The sequence below is a fragment of the Caretta caretta genome, chromosome 2, assembly GCF_965140235.1.
Source record: "Caretta caretta isolate rCarCar2 chromosome 2, rCarCar1.hap1, whole genome shotgun sequence".
In the NCBI taxonomy this organism is placed as follows: domain Eukaryota; kingdom Metazoa; phylum Chordata; order Testudines; family Cheloniidae; genus Caretta; species Caretta caretta.
In genome coordinates, this window is record NC_134207.1 from 22616343 (window position 1) to 22633247 (window position 16905).

Consider the following 16905-nt stretch of genomic DNA (forward strand, 5'->3'; position numbering starts at 1 on the left):
CCCATCTACACTGACCAATGGATTTGACTGGTTGGCTGCATAAAATAAGATTATTTAAAGGGGTGTCACCGACTATGCTCCTCTCTGTGTAACCAGGGAGCTTCAGGATGCTTCCCAGTGCTCACCCTGCATCTGTCCCCAGCTCCGCACTGCCCCAGCACAGGGCTATGCCTTGAGGGCACCGTCTAGCCCTCAGTTACTTTAGCATGCTTTTATGTCATGTAAATACTTAGTTGGAAACTGCCACATGGGGCACAGCCTGTAGCATGAAGCCTCCGTTTGTACAGGAATGGATTGCACCAGAGCACTGTGATCTGCTGTGGTGAAGACAATGGTGTGAGAGCAGGTCGGGCAATGGGCCCATTGAGCAGAGGCACCAGAGGCCTTTCACTGGTGTCTGTCTCGGTCTAACTGCATGCAGACATAAGGAATTTCTGACCACTGCACTCAATCCTACATATGGCTTCGCCATCAGAACATGAAAAGGAGTCTTGTTTTTCTGGACAGCCAACAAGCTAGTTTGACATTGTACGGGTAAAAAACAGCTTTAGGATACAATGCCCTCAAAAAAAAGGTGTGTGTGTGGGAGGGGGGAAACTAACAAGTGGTCACAGCAAGAGACTGGGAGTTAGGGCTCCTGGGTTACATTCCCAGTTCTGACACTGATTTGCTGTGTGAACTTCAGCAAGTCACTTCACCTCTCTGAGACTCAGTTTCCCCATCTGGAATATTTACCTTCCTCAAGGAGTATTGTGCGGCTTAATTAATTAAGGTTTCTAAAGATAATGGAGGCCCCAGTGCGAAAGGTATTATAGAGCCGCTACATGTTACTCTTTCAGTGCTCTGTTAAGTACATGCAGCATCAGAATCAGAAACTTCTGAGACAGCAAACTTTGACAGTCCAAACTCCAGTTAGACAAGTCACCTGGACACTCACCTACATTCTGAGCAGGGAGAGATAACAGCTGCTTATCTCAGAGTTCTGGCTTATAGAAAATGGGTGGTTCGCTACAATGGGAGCATTAGAGCAAAACACCCAGTGCTACCGGCTTCTCCCGCGCTCAGTCCCAAATCTCAGCAGATAGATTAGAGGGTCTTTCCCCTATTCCTTAAAATGAAAATATTGTCCCGTCAGAAACTCTTGATACCTCTGTTTTCCCCTCCTTCAGGATGAAAGTGCATACCTAGTGCTAGGCATTTCAGACTGTTTACAGGCTTCTAGAATTCCCAGGCACTTCAGGACAGGGCCTTCTGGTTGTTTCCAAATGGACAGCCAGAACTTTTATAAGTGTACCTTGGTTTCAGAGTCTATTTGTTATATGTAAACACTGGCCAGGAAAACACCCCTTGGGCATGCTCAGTAATGTTCAGCTCCTTGCAAAAGGCAAGGGGAAAGTCACATGTGATAACAGTGAGAAGTCCATATGTGACTATTCTTAGCCCTGGAATGTATACAACACCTCATTGCCTGGTGGTTCTTTCACAAAGCTCCGGAAAGCAGCGAAAGTGCCTTCAGAATAAACAAATCCAGAAATGACCCTCCATGAATCACTTACCAACAGAAAGAAACATCTTGAGGGTATATAGTTTTACTCATGTACAATACTAGCTATGGAAAATCTCAGCAGAGACTAAAGGACACAAAGTGAGTGAATACAGTGAAGGACAACATAAGGTAAACATTTCTACCATGTGATTTCACCGCAGATTGAGCAGTCAGATTGTCATGAAGATAGATAGCCATCTTATTGTTCTGCCTGGTACATTGTTTAGTCGTGTGTCTGATTAATATAAAAAACAACAACTAATCAGAGTTAATAAATAACCATTTCAGTGCAGATCCCCAGTCTCTAGAGTTTAGTTTGCCCGTTGCAGAGTTTAGCTCTGCCAGATTTATATTCTTCAGTAATGACTAACTCTAAGGAAAAGAGACATAAGTTACTAAATTGCGAATACTTTAAAAATAGTGAAGAAAAATACTTTAAAAATAGTGAAGGCTAAGCACATTTATTAGACATGTTTAAAATGAACATACAATTTGCTCAGGGCTTTTCACTTTAGCCCCAAGTCAGCAAGATAATTTTAGTGCTTATGCTTTGTGTCAGGCTAACAGAAGATTCCTACCTCACATCTGATACGTTTAAAAAACAAATAAGCAGATGCTGAGTGACCTCCTTTCCCACTGCACTTAACCACTGTTCTTATTTCTGTGCACAAACAGAGTTAGAATATTTAGAGTAACCATCAAAGTTCTGATCCCTGGCCCCTTTGGAGCTGAGCATTTCAATAAAAGCTGCTAAGAACTTGTTTTCCCTGCCAAGCCCAATATTCCTCTCTCACACATTTCGCTATGGAGGAAGAATCTGCAAAGGACCTTCTCTTCAAAGACCAGGACTTCTCCTCCGAACTATTGAGGCAGCTCAACGTTTTAAGGCAAAACAGGATGTTGACTGATGTTACTCTCTGCACTAGCGAGTTTGAAATCCCTTGCCACAGGAATGTGCTGGCTGCAAGCAGTCCTTACTTCAAGGCAATGTTCTGTAACAACTTTAAAGAGAGTTGCCAGGCAAAAGTCGACTTGAAAGGCATTGACTCCAATATTTTGTATCAGATTGTCCTTTATGTTTACACAGGAGAGATTCTTATAACACCCGAGAACGTCTTGTACCTAATGGAGGCCACTTCCATGTTACAGTACATTAAATTGTTCCAGGCCTGCTCCTTGTACCTCCAGGACCGGCTGACTCCTGAGAATTGCCTGAGCATGTTAAGGCTCTCTGAAATCTTGAACTGCCAGAATCTCAATAAGAAAGCCAAGGAGATGGCTCTCAAATACTTTCCTGAAGTAGCCTCTTCTGAAGACCTGAAGGAGCTTTGTGCACTGGAGTTGATCGATTACCTTGGGGACGATGAGCTCTGTGGTGAGGAGGAACAAGTGTTTGAGACACTGATGGTCTGGATCCGGCACGATCTCCAGGCACGACAGGGCTATATCCAAGATTTGTTCAAGAAGGTCCGGCTTCAGTATGTCCACCCAACCTTCCTTTTCCACTTCATTGCCAATAATTCCCTCATTCAGTCGTCACCCGCTTGTAGAAGCATCCTGGAATCAGCGAGGAGACAGATGTTCTCATTATATAGCACTAGCACTCCTGACATCAAACCCATGTGGCACGTTCCTCGCAGATATTCGTACCAAGAGTTCCTCATAATCGTTGGTGGCAGGAAGGACAACCAGACGACAACCAGGGACGTCCTGCTGTATGACGAGAGGACCAACCAGTGGCTGAGCCTCGCCAAGCATCCTGTGCGCCTTTACAAAGCCTCTGCAGTGAGCTTGCATAGCAATATCTATGTGCTAGGAGGGATGCCCGTTAGCTGTGAGAAAAGTCCAGTCAGTGATAATGTTTATATTTTTTCCCTCAAGCTAAATCAGTGGAGATTAGTTGAACACATGCTGGTTCCACGCTATTCTCACAGGAGCATAGCCTATAAGAACTACATTTTCTCAATTGGAGGAATTGGAGAGAAACAGGAAATTCTGAATTCCATGGAGAGGTATGACAGCATTTATAACATCTGGGAGAACATGGCAAACATGCCCGTTGCTGTCCTTCACCCTGCCGTTGCAGCTAAAGACCAAAGAATTTATCTCTTTGGAGGGGAAGACGTTATGCAAAACCCTGTCCGTCTAATACAGGTAATTGTCACTCTGGCTCATCTTATGTGCATTTCCTCCAGGGTATTCAGTGACTGACACCCAAGCCCAACTAGTGAAATCAAAGCCCAATATAGAACTGAATTTGCAATGAGTCTCATGTAGTCGAAGGCAAGATACACATGCTAAGTTGCAAATGCTCATTCAGGGTAGTCCAGTATGTAGGAAATGCTGTTCAAATGCTTTTATATTTCCACAAGTAGCCTTTATTATTGTTAAGGCCCAAACCCTGAGGCCCTTCTGAGGTTTTACTCAGTCCTTTCTCAGGCAGATTCCCACTGGTTTCAATGAGAGTTTGCCTGATTGAGTAAAACTGAGTAAAGATCTCAGGGTCGGCTCTATGTGATGTTAGTGCTTGTGAAAGGTGTCATATTGACAGTCTTGCAAACTGATGCCCACTCAGGCCCTGACTCCAGGAACTTAACCACATGGCTAACTTTATATGTGAGTATTCCCATTGAAGTCAGTGCTCACTATTAGGCGGGTGCTTAAGTTCCTGGCTGAATCTGGGTCTCAGTCCTTTGTCTCTCCTCAGACAGTAACAGCAAAGACACTAGTTGTGATGGTGGTTACTGTGATATGGATTCCTATTCACTAGGACCAGGATTGAAACTGCTATTTCATCTCACACAAGCCAGTGGTTCCCAATGGCCCATGCACTCCCTACTGAGGGTCTGTGGTTTCCAGTTGGTCACTTAACACTGGCTCTCCACCTCACTGCCAGCTGTAAAACTGTTTTAAAAGGAGGCAAAAATACGTTAAATACTTTCATATTTAATGTGTTAGTCACGTGTTAATATTGTTTTTCCTGGCAAGTGTAACCACCTGGTCAATGTGTTTTTTGGGTCCCTCAATGTGCCCAGTCCACAGAGGATATGAGTCTGTTACAGCTCTCAGAGAGAGCCTAGCTGTTTAGCTCAAGCTGTAAAGACTTATGCTTTTAATTCTGCAGGTGCCTGGTTCAACCCATAGTGTCAACCAAGGTGGTAGAGGTTGCCGAGTGAGGGCTTGTCCAAGATTTAAACCATCATAGAATATCAGGGTTGGAAGGGATCTCAGGAGGTCATCTAGTCCAACCCCCTGCTCAAAGCAGGGCCAATCCCCAACTAAATCATCCCAGCCAGGGCTTTGTCAAGCCTGACCTTAAAAACCTCAAAGGAAAGAGATTCCACCACCTCCCTAGGTAATGCATTCCAGTGCTTCACCACCCTCCTAGTGAAAATTTTTTTCCTAATATCCAACCTAAACCTCCCTCACTGCAACTTGAGACCATTACTCTTTGTTCTGTCATCTGCTACCACTGAGAACAGTCTAGAGCCATCCTCTTTGGAACCCTCTTTCAGGTAGTTGAAAGCAGCTATCCTATCCCCCCTCATTCTTCTCTTCTGCAGACTAAACAATCCCAGTTCCCTCAGCCTCTCCTCATAAGTCATGTGTTCCAGTCCCCTAATCATTTTTGTTGCCCTCCGCTGGACACTTTCCTATTTTTCCACATCCTTCTTGTAGAGTGGGGCCCAAAACTGGACACAGTACTCCAGATGAGGCCTCACCAATGTTGAATAGAGAGGAACGATCACGTCCCTCGATCTGCTGGCAATGCCCCTACTTATACAGCCCAAAATGCCATTAGCCTTCTTGGCAACAAGGGCACACTGTTGACTCATATCCAGCTTCTCGTCCACTGTACCCCTAGGTCCTTTTCTGCAGAACTGCTACCTATCCATTCGGTCCCTAGTCTTAGCAGTGCATGGGATTCTTCCGTTCTAAGTGCAGGACTCTGCACTTGTCTTTGTTGAACCTCATCAGATTTCTTTTGGCCCAATCTTCTAATTTGTCTAGGTCCCTCTGTATCCTGTCCCTATGCTCCAGCATATCTACCACTCCTCCCAGTTTAGTGTCATCTGCAAACTTGCTGAGGGTGGACCTCAGATGCTCAGAGGATGAGATTCCTCTTCTCACAGGAAGCATGTATCCCACTCTATGTGTCCCTCTCAGATCCTCTGTGGGTCAGGCACAGAGTCTGTTACAGCTTCAGTTACAGATCCTGGTTCTTTAATCCTAGAGATCCCTGGTTCAATCCCTGTTGATCAAGACGGCAACAGCACATAATCAACTCTGTACTTACCACAGGGATGTAATTCAATTATCAGTGGAAGTTAGATGCAGGTGGGAGATGTCCCGAGACAATCACTTAGTAGATGTGGTTGACACATTTGACACTCCAAACATAGGCCTCTGAACAGCCAACTTCTGGCAATAACTCTCAGTCACTAACAACAAGAGCCACATTTGAACTGGTGACATAGAGATGAATGAGTCATGTTGGATGAAGGTTCACTTACTGAGCAGATGGGTCTAACAAATATTTATTAAGGCACAACTCAGCAAATAGTGATCAATTACTCACAAGTGGGAAGCTTATCCGAATGATCTCATCACAGTCGCCTCCAACACTGGACAATACAACTTCAACCTCCCTTTGTTAAACAAAATTTATAATTTTGTTATATTTTCTTATACATATGTATTAGTTTCTCATTTTCATGTTAACTCTCCTCCCGCATCAGTACGGGTTCAAACTGTTAGTTCAAACCAGTTTGTTCTAGTTTTTTTAGTTACTTGAGTTTTCTTGTTTTTCCAGCATGAATACTCTGTGGTTTCTTATACATACACAGTTCTACTTATGCTTAGGCTGTTACGTGTTATCAGAACAGACTCTTAAAATCCACAGCAGGCTTCTGTCAGGCCTAAATGTGGCTTGGCTCCCAACAGGTCAAGGTTCCATTATCAATTCTCTGTGCTAAGCTGGCCCACACCAATCAGAGATGTGAATACAACGGCTGGGTCAATTGGATGGCTGTCATCAGATCTATGTGCAACTAGGACTGAATTTTTTTCAGAGGGGACAGATTAGCAAATAATTTGTGGGGAAATGTTCTCCATTTTTCAGCAGCTCAATGCAGTACATAGTTTTCGTGCATGTTAACGAATCAACAAACAAGCAAGTAGCCATTTCTGTAGGTGTGATTGTCTGCTGAAATGCTGCATAATTTACAGTGTGTATCTTTATGTACTTTTCAGGTTTACCACATATCCAGGAACATGTGGTTTAGAATGGAGACCAGAATGGTGAAGAATGTTTGTGCACCAGCAGTACTGATTGGAGACCGTATCATCATTGTTGGAGGTAAGCAGTTATACTAGGTCATTCATGTCAGCTGCACAAGACTAACTCCCATGGAATTTGACATACTTACTTACCAACGGTTTCTTTACATCTTTAATACATTCTGAGGCAATCAACTTGCTGAGGCAATTTCCTTTATGTGAAGGGATAGTAAAATGAGGCAATGTTGTCACTTAGCTTTGCGGCCCACACGGGATGAAGGGGGACAAACAACGCCCTCTACTGCCCATGTGCAGTGTACTATACCATTGGTCACAGCAGGCTTGCGGGCTGCTACCATCTCCCCTCCCAGATGGGAGGTCAGCAGGCAGAGAGAGGTAGCTAATGTCCAGAGCCTGAACTCTAACTCCCCACGCAACAGAGAAAGCCAGCCTATGTGGGAAGTAATCTCCATCTGGTAAAGGGCTAATGCAGATTAATTCTCTTCTAGAGCAGTGGTTCTCAAAGCCGGTCCACCACTGGCCGCCCTTCCCACAGCCCCCATTGGCCTGGAGCGGCAAACCGCGGCCAGTGGGAGCCACGATCGGCCTAACCTGAGGATGCGGCAGGTAAACAAACCAGTCCGGCCCGGCAGGGGCTGTCCCTGAACAAGCGGCGGACCGGCTTTGAGAACCACTGTTCTAGAGTAAGGAGGGAACCAGCCCAGGAACCTGATATGAGAGCATCACAGTTCCTTCCATGTTTTGGTCCTGAGCTGATGCATCTGTGTACTGCTTCTCAGGGGGAAGTGAGAATTTAGCTCCATGGTGTTTTACAGAAAAAAACTGATTTTGCCACATTTGCTCTTGTTGAGTAGCAGCACTGCACTTCACTCCATGGGTTTCAGTGGGACTGCTTGTGGAGCAGAGTGCTATTCATGTCTACAGTAGGGGCTTGACTACATGGGGACAGCCAAGAGAATTAATCTGATTGAACAAAATGTGTGAATTTACAGTGGTTTAGTTAAACTGCATTAAAACCCTGCATGAACACCCGCATTCAGAATTAAAGTGGCCTTGATTCAGTATCGCTTAATTCACCATAAACAAAACCACATTAAGGCCACTTTAATTCTGAATGAGGGTATTCACCAGGGTTTTGATGCATATTAATTAATTCACTTTAAATTAACACATTTAGTTAATTCAGATTAACATTTCAGGATCTCCCCTGTAGGCAAGCTCGATGACTCCTTTACCAGTCGAGGAATACCAGTATACTAGTGCTCCTACTATGGCACAGCTATACTAGCAAAGTTGCACTCTGGGCCAGTACAGTAAAACCAGCCATCATGAGCGAAATAGGATATCACTGTAAAAACACCGTTTTGCCAGTATAACTGCATCTATTCTAAGAGCTTCTGCCAGCTCAGCTACACCGGTCACAAATCACACCCTCACCCACCCAGAGAAAGTTAAGGGGTGACTTTATCACAGTTCATAAGTACCTACCCAGGGAACAAATATTTGATAATGGGCTCTTCAGTTTGGCAGAGAAACATATAAACACAATCCAACGAATGGAAGTTGAAGCTAGACCAATTCAGACTGCGAATAAGGTACACAGTCAGAGTAATTAACCATTGGAACAATTTACCAATGATGGATTCTCCATCACTGACCATTTTAAAATCAAGATTGGATGTTTTTCTAAAAGATCTGCTCTAGGAATTATTTTGGGGACGTTCTATGGCCTGTGTTATACAACTCAGACTACATATCACACTGTTCCTTTCTGACCTTGGAATCTATGAATAACTATGCCAGCAGAAGTTTGTAGGCTAAGCATGGCCTAACGGACTTGTCCAAGATCAAACAGAAAGTTCGGCATGGAGCAGGGATTTGAACCAAGGACTCCCAAGTCGGCACTCTAACCACTAGACCAGACTTCCCTTCCTTGAAGCTATTGGGACTATTCACAAAGAAAGCTACTACTCAAAGGAGGGGGAAGACTCCTGAGCCTGAGTAAACCCTTCAGGATTAGGTCCCAGGGGAAGCAAAGTATATCAGACCACAGCAAAGAAGTAGGTGAAAAGGATTTTCAACTCTTACCTTCAAATGTATTTATCTGATATGCTTGTGTGGACCCAAGTATTCTGCTGATGAGCTTAAGGCCTAAACTGTGTTTAAAAATTATTTATTTAACAAAACCCACAAAAATCCAAGTTAACGTTAAACATATTCCATTCTTCTTTAAAGCAGAGAGATTTACGGCAGATAAGTTGTCATTTACCAGCAATTACACCAATCGATTAGCCCAATTTTTCTGGTTTAGCAACAGCTGAAATTACAAAACAAAACAATGTTTTTTTTAAAAACAGCATTCACCACATTTCAAGGTTTTCTTGAAAAACAACTCAGAATGAAAGAAGGGAGAACATGTTGGCTGAACAACAAGAGTCTTGGGGCTTGTCTACATGGCGTGTTAGTCCTCACAAGAGGGATGCAAATTTTAGTGCACCCTAGTGTGTTGTGCACTAATTGGCCTTCATGGAACCTGCTGGCATACACTAAAAATCCCCTGCTGCATGTTACTGTAGTGCTGTTTGAAACAGTATTTCATTAACATGCACTAGAGAACTTTTCATGTACGCCAGCAAGGCCCACAAGGCCCTGGCAGTGTGCACCATGCTAGGGCACACTAGAATTTACACCTCTCTAGCATAGACTAGTGCACCTCATAGACAAGCCCCCTTTTTTGTTAGAAGCCTACATTTTTCCCTTGCCCACCACTTTTAACTTCTATTGGCAGTATCTACTAGTGGGCCCTGGATCAGGCTTTGAGACAGAATTAGGGGTAGGCTTCAGGTTCTGATCCAATAGGGCCAAAAGCTCATGAGACCAGCTCCAAATATCTGGAAACTTGTGAGATGAGCTGCTCTTGCAAAATCTGGGCCACACTGAGCTGGAACTGCAAAACAGATTTCTTGCAGTGCTACATCTGACCCAAAACCAAAGCTGTTAGAGGTGTGGTCAGATCCAGGGATCTGAGTTGGAATACAATCCCCACACCTGCCTCTCGAAATTCCAAAATGCTCATACCTGAGCTGCTGGTTTTGGGCTATCTCTAAATTTTGAGTAACACTAAAGGCAATTAGACAAAGCTGTCAGAAAAAGATTTTAGGACTTTTCATCACTTCAGGTGCCTGTTCTAGGGAGGCAAACCTCTCCCCTCCTCATGCGAGGGAATGATCTGGTGGGAAGTCCACAAGTGAAAAGTTATGATGTTTCCACTCCTGTATGAATGAATCATTAATACAGGGCACAGTATGGCTCTCAGAACGGGGAGACATGGCCTTATTTTGCCATTGATGCCAATGGGAGTTGTCTGTATATTTCTGAGACCAGCACGGGGGTGAAAGTTCATATGTCCAGCTAGCAGAAATACACTGGGGTTTGAAAAATAGAGGCAGAAAACTGGAAGCACAAACTGTGCTTGACAGAACTACAGTCTGATCTGGTACAGCTAATCCTACATTCTATCTGCATATATCAGGGGATTTTATAGCATTCCCAAGTGCTCAGATACTGTGATGAAAGGAGAACTTGGATAGCTAGACATACATCATGAATGTGACATATTAGCACTCCCCTGGTAAATTAGATGTGCCTAGTGAGGCCCATAGTCCTGCAAAATTAACAAACCATATAATTACGAGATTGATAAGGGTCTTGAAGACGAGCAGGAAATATGTTGTTATCCCTTCTGTTGGATTTAGATTTTAACTACTACTCACCTCTTCCATTCCCTGATTTGTGTCTAGGGTACACCCGGAGAATAATCGCCTACGATACTAAGGCCAACAAGTTTGTTAAGTGTGCAGACATGAAGGACAGACGGATGCATCACGGGGCTGCTGTGATAAAAAACAAGCTATATGTAACCGGGGGGCGCTGTCTCACTGCAGACAATACAATCCAAGACTCTGATTCATTGGACTGCTATGATCCTGAGACTGACACATGGACTTTGAAGGGGAAACTCCCACACAAACTCTTTGACCATGGATGCCTTGCTCTTCTGTGTGTCCCCTATTCCAACCTCCTGTAAAGGAATCTTGTGTTACTCTGGCCCAAAGGGCCAAAATTGCTGGGTACGATGTATATGGAAAGTACTAGCAACTGCCCCAATCCTCTGGCAGTGAAGCAACCAAAGGAGGCAGTCATCTCCAGGGTGCTGTGTGCAAAAGGTCCTGAATTCTCAGATATATATGTGCATACTGCTGCAAAATGGGATGTAATTTGGTGTAAAATACCAGAGTACATACTATATTGCCCAATGGCCCCACCCTGAGGTCCTTACTCAGATTTTACTCAAGCAATTGGAGTAAAAACTGGGCAAGAGCCTCAGGATTTCACGGAATATAACGTGTTTTGGAAGACAGATAGAAATGCTGAAGTCTCAGGGGAAACATGTCACAACAAAGTTGCTAATGTATTTATACCACTGCCATCTACTTGACAGAAATAGGACTCCTCAACAGTGTATTATAGCCCAGGATACTAAGATAATTTCTCTTTTAGTTCAGGTGGCAGGGGCTTTAGGAATAGGAGGATTTGAGTTCTATGCCCCCCGACTCACCACAAAGTTCTGAGTAGCCATGTGGTGCTACATAGCCATGGATTTGCTACAATATTCATCTAGTAACAGGGAAAACCTTTCTGCCATCAGTTAATGCTAAAACAAGGGCTTTTAAAAATGAACAGGTTATATAGGAAGGTAGGGAAGAAATTAGTCTATATTTAATGTTCCACATCACAAGCTAGAGAGGAACAAAACCCCAATCCTTGACTTTGAACCCTTTCAAGTGTTGGTGAGATGGAGATTTGAATCCCCAGAGCTGACCACTGTCCTGGTGACTGGAGGAAAGTGGGTCAAGGTCTCTCTAAGATTTTTCTCGTCTATCTCCTCCCTTAAGGAACAAGAGAAGGGTTGCCAACCCTCCAGGACTGGCCTGGAATTTCCTGGAATCAGCACTGATCTCCTGGTAACTATTGAAAGCAATCCAGGAGATTTTAATAGGATATTTTTTAAAAATGAGATGATGTCATGTTGGGGAAAAATATCTCCCGGAATAGCCTCAGTCAGAGTTGGCAACCCTAGAAGAGAGGAAGGAAATGAAGAGAGGGGTACAGGAAGCCCAAAAGTCATATACTTGTTTCTTCTTTTTGGAGAGGAGAAGGGAAAGCTTCCAGTCCTCTCTCTATATCAGGGTTTACAATGAAGTCAGACATAGAGGTTGGCTATGAAGCTGCTAAACATGGGAACTCCTGTAAAGCTGGAAAAACAGGGGTAACACAATGAGGACAGTGGATCCAGAAGAGAAGATATATATGCAGGGAGCAAGAAATAAACCACTACTGTCCTCCCCTTTCAAAAACTAAAACTAAAACAACACAACCCTGCTGGGAAACAGATGACAGAAAACCAGTAACAGAAAAGAAAACTTTCCAAAAGGAGCAAACTTTCACTCCATCATTTGGTTAAACAGTTCAATTGCTGGTGGCATCTTGTGGGGATTTGCCACTGAGTTTACATTTTTGAAGGGACAGAATTACCATCTGATAGCGAAGATGTCCTGGACTCTCAGACCAGTCACCACAGACTGTTGAGACAGTGAGGGGTTTTCATGGCAGTTGGTGATCAGCATCTAGGGAATGGACGTCCAAAACGTAACACGGTTCTCATTGTATCAAAGCCTTTACAGGAGTGCAGACAAATATGAGGAACTGATGGGCTAATGGAAAGTAGTTGAATCAGAGGGGGAAATTACATTTCAAGTGTCTAGTTTTAATGCTACAACAGAGAATTGTTCCCTATAAAGCAAACTGTGATGTGATTTTGCTACTTGTGGTTTTTGCCAGCTCTTTTCTTCTAGGAATCTGAGGAAACCTTCAAAAGAGGAAATGACAGGTTTCAGAGGAACAGCCGTGTTAGTCTGTATTCGCAAAAAGAAAAGGAGTACTTGTGGCACCTTAGCGACTAACCAATTTATTTGAGCATGAGTGGAGATGAATACAGGCTCCACCCTTCAGCTCCTAAACTTTCCACCAAGGGCCTGCCAAGTCCGCATTTTCCCCCTGGAATTAGGCTACTTGTGAATGCCAGTTGCGGTATTTTTTGAGCAGTCAGGGGTTGTGGAATTTCCAAAATACTGCATCCCACAACTGCTCAAAAAATATAACAACTGGCATTCAAAACACAAGTAGCCCATGTACCCCCGGTCCTCCCTTCATGTTCCGGATGCCGAGCTCTCTCCACACCCTGATTGGTCCCTCCTCTGCATCTGCAGCTGATGGATCCCACCCGCCCTAGCCTGCCCTGCCAGGTAAGCAGAGCTGCCATGCGCCTCTCAGCCAGGTCGCCTGCCCCACTGCAGGGCCTCAGAGCCTGGCCAGGAGGGGTGACAAGCCCAGGCCCTGGCTCCCTGCCCTGGGAAAAGAGAGAGGCCCGGAGGAAGGTGCTGACTGACAGGCTGGCGCTGCGTCCCGGGCCTGTGCCACTCACCCTGCCACCGTGACATAGAGTGCAACACTGCCCCCAACCTCGAGTGTGAGACCACAGCACCCCCTATATACCCCTACCAGTATGCACACACACTCATCCCGCAGCCCCCCAAATACCCCTCCCAGTACACTGTCCAGCACCTCCCATATACCCCTCCAGCACCCCCCATATACCCCTTCCAGTACACACACCCCCATCCCACACACCCCAAATACTCCCTCCCAGTACACACACACCCCTCCAGCACCTCCCATATACCCCCTCCAGCACTCCCCATATACCCCTTCCAGTACACACACCCCCATCCCACACACCCCAAATACTCCCTCCCAGTACACACACACCCCTCCAGCACCTCCCATATACCCCTCCCAGTACACACCCACTGCTCCAGCACCCCCCAATACTCCCTCCCAGTACACACCCACCCCTCCAGTACCCCCCAATACTCCATCCCAGTACACTCACACTCCTCCAGCACCTCCAAATACCCCCTCCCACACCCCCCAATACTCCCTCCCAGTAAACACACACCCCTCCAGCATCCCCCAGTACTCCTCCCCAGTACACACGCACCCCTCCAGCACCTCCAAATACCCCCTCCAACACTTCCCAAATACCCTCTTGCAGTACATACACACACCCCCAGCACCTACCAGTGTTGGGGGTTTGATTTTGAATTTGATTGCCATCTTGATTGCTTTGTTGCTTATGTGGACGAACCCCTACTGGGGCTTGTAGCTTTTTTTTTTTTTTAAATCAAATCTGTACTAGGTAACTAATGAAAGCTTTCGCTTGTTATTTGATGTATAGACCAATGTGTTCATAAAAAAAAAAAACTTTGTTTCAATCAATATATTGGGTTACTTTTGGGCTAGTTTTTAAGTGATTTGGGGCTATTAATGCAGAAGAAATCTGGCAACCCTTTTTTCTACTGTCTTACAACATGTGCAGTCGTCAACACCTGTGCAAAGTAGGGGCCAAACATGGGACTTGCCAAACCAGATCAGACCAGAGATCCATCTAGTTCAGCATCCGGTCTCCTACAACGGCCAGCACCAGACACTTCTCAAGGCAAAAGAATCCCTGTACTGAACAATTATGGAATAATCCTCCTAACCCCCAAACAATTGGTTTATACTTTGAAGCGTGAGGATTTTTTTGAACCTACATAAAGTAGCTGTCAATGATCTCATAATCCATATAAGGGTCTGGCTGTGCCTAGCTCACATGCAGAGGGCAGGGGCAGAACACATCAGGCTTAACCTTGTAGTCCATGGAGTGCAGTGAAGCCTCCTTTCTCTAGGATGCACAATGATCCCTCTTTCTCCCCTGTACCGCCAAGTGAGGACAGTGACAATCTAGCCCTTACTGACTGTGGGCCTGCCCTTGTATTCCTTCTGCGCACACACTCCAAATCTGCTACCCGTCACACAAGGAATGCAGGATTGGGCACTATGTAGGTGCAAAAACCAGACATACAACATTTCAATGTTGGGCAATACTCCAGATTCTCTGACAAGTTAAGTCCTGCAGGGAGAGGGTATGCTCTCTGTCTAATGTGGCTTTGAGTCATTCCTGTATCTCACAGTAGGGATGGCGATCGAGCAAGAGAGATTTCAACCCAAAGGATACAAACTTTAAAAAAATGCCTGAAACAGGGCTTACAGAACCAGAACTTGAGCAGGGCAACCACCCTACTAACAAGGGCCTGACTGTGCGGTCCGTACTCCTGGGTGTCAATGGGAGACTTTCTTGAATAAGGACTGCAAGGCTGGTTTTACTGTCAGCATTGTTATGGAGTCATTACCTGCATTTCTAAAGTGCCCATCACTGTAGTGTTGGGACACTCATACTAATACTCCTCACTTATACCATGTTTTCCATCTGAGGATTTCAAGGTGCTTTACGAATATGAAGGAAGCATCACAGCACTCTGTGGAGGTATTTCTTGCTATCACTGTTTAATAGCTGTGGAAACTGAGACACAGAGGGGTTAAGAAGACCTTGTGATGGAGTAAGAAGTATTAACCTGGTAATGTTGCATGACAGTTTTACTAGTTTACTGTTATCTGCTAACATGGGGCGTGCCCCGTTTCCCTGAGGTACTGCACCAATACTAGATGGTGATGTGAAATATGGGTGTGACTTCACTGAGGGATGATACTTGATGGCCAGCACGTAAACGATAGCGGCTGCCCTTCATAACCTGAGCCCAGGAGGGGGTTAGGGCCAGGTGACGCCTTCTGCCCCGAAACTGGACAAAGGCTGGAGGAGGGGCCAGGGGTGTGGCTGGGTGAGGCAACAGGAAGGGGTGTCAGTTTGGAGCTGGCTGGGGAGACCGGGGGAGACCCAGAACTTGGGTCTGGGCTCTGCTCTTCACAGGAGGGACTTGACTGAGGGGTCCTGTTTTCTGTACCTACAAGCTCTGTTTTAGACTGTGTTCCTGTCGTCTAATAAATTTTCTGTTTTACTAGCTGGCTGAGAGTCACGGTGAATTGCAGGAAGGGAGGGGGGGTGCGGGGCCCTGACTCCCCCACGGTCCGTGACAGATCTACATTTTCAAAAGCATCCATTAATTTTGAGCTTGATTTCCTGCTGTTCCCACTGAAGTCAGTTGGAGTTGTGAGTGCTCCGCATTTCCAATGCTTCATTTTCAAGTGTCCCAAGTTGATCACCAAATATGCAGACACTCAGCATTCTTATATTCTTCCAATGTAGGCCTCCATAACTTCCCCAGCGTCACAGGTGAAGTCTGTGGCAGATCCAGAAAAAGAACTAAGATCTCCCAGTCCTATGTCTTAACCACATGACTACCCTTCCTCCTCGTGTACCAAGGACCTGACCCAAAGACCACTGAAGGCAATGAGTCTCTCCATAGACTTTAACAATGAGCTTTGGATCAGGCCGCAGCTGCTGAGTACTTAGTGTGGATTGTCTCTAATCCTGCTGTTTATAACAGCAAATGTTTAGGATTTGAGTCATTTTATGGTAAGGGAAAAATTTCTGACAAAAAACCCCCTCAAAACTTTCTGTGTATCTCTCTCAAATGAGAAAGGAGATAAAGTTTGCTCTTAAACTTTCTGTTTTGCCCACTGCAAATTTAAAACTATGTATCGCTGCATGGACAGTTTGTGTTCTTAAGAGGTTTTACTTTGATCTTAAAGGGTTTTGTAGGTTAAGCCTGTATTTTTTTATTGTAGCCATTAATCAAACAATATAATCAATTCCAAGGGCAGTGTTTTTCTTGTGTAGCAATGTGCTTAGAATAATAATGCATTTCCTGCTCCTATTTGATTAAACACACCTGACAAATCAGGAGAGATATCAATGCATAAACTCCAAGTTCATCTTGTTGTCATCCACTTTTTTTCAAACTGCAGTGAGTTCAGTGGAAGGTGAACTCCTTTATTTAAGAACTAAACAATGTCTTTTCTTTTCTTTTTTAGAATAAATATGAATGGCACAGAGCAAAATCTAACTTATCAATGGCATTGTTTCTAATCACCTTTGT

The 16905-nt window shown here is 44.7% G+C and overlaps 1 protein-coding gene across 2 annotated transcripts; it reads left to right on the forward strand.

Moving 5' to 3' along the window:
* Positions 1 to 1485: 1485 nt before the first annotated feature.
* KLHL38 (kelch like family member 38) lies at positions 1486 to 12723 on the forward strand. 2 transcript variants are annotated; one of them, XM_075124949.1, is made up of 4 exons: positions 1486 to 1675; positions 2222 to 3700; positions 6800 to 6905; positions 10648 to 12723. In XM_075124949.1, exons 2-4 carry the CDS (start codon positions 2351 to 2353, stop codon positions 10932 to 10934), a joined length of 1743 nt encoding a protein of 580 aa, XP_074981050.1. In that variant the 5' UTR covers positions 1486 to 1675; positions 2222 to 2350; the 3' UTR covers positions 10935 to 12723. The 2 variants fall into 2 exon arrangements, with proteins under 2 accessions (XP_074981050.1, XP_048697563.1); XM_048841606.2 differs by having other exon boundaries at positions 1486 to 3700.
* The last annotated feature ends 4182 nt before the right edge of the window (positions 12724 to 16905 follow it).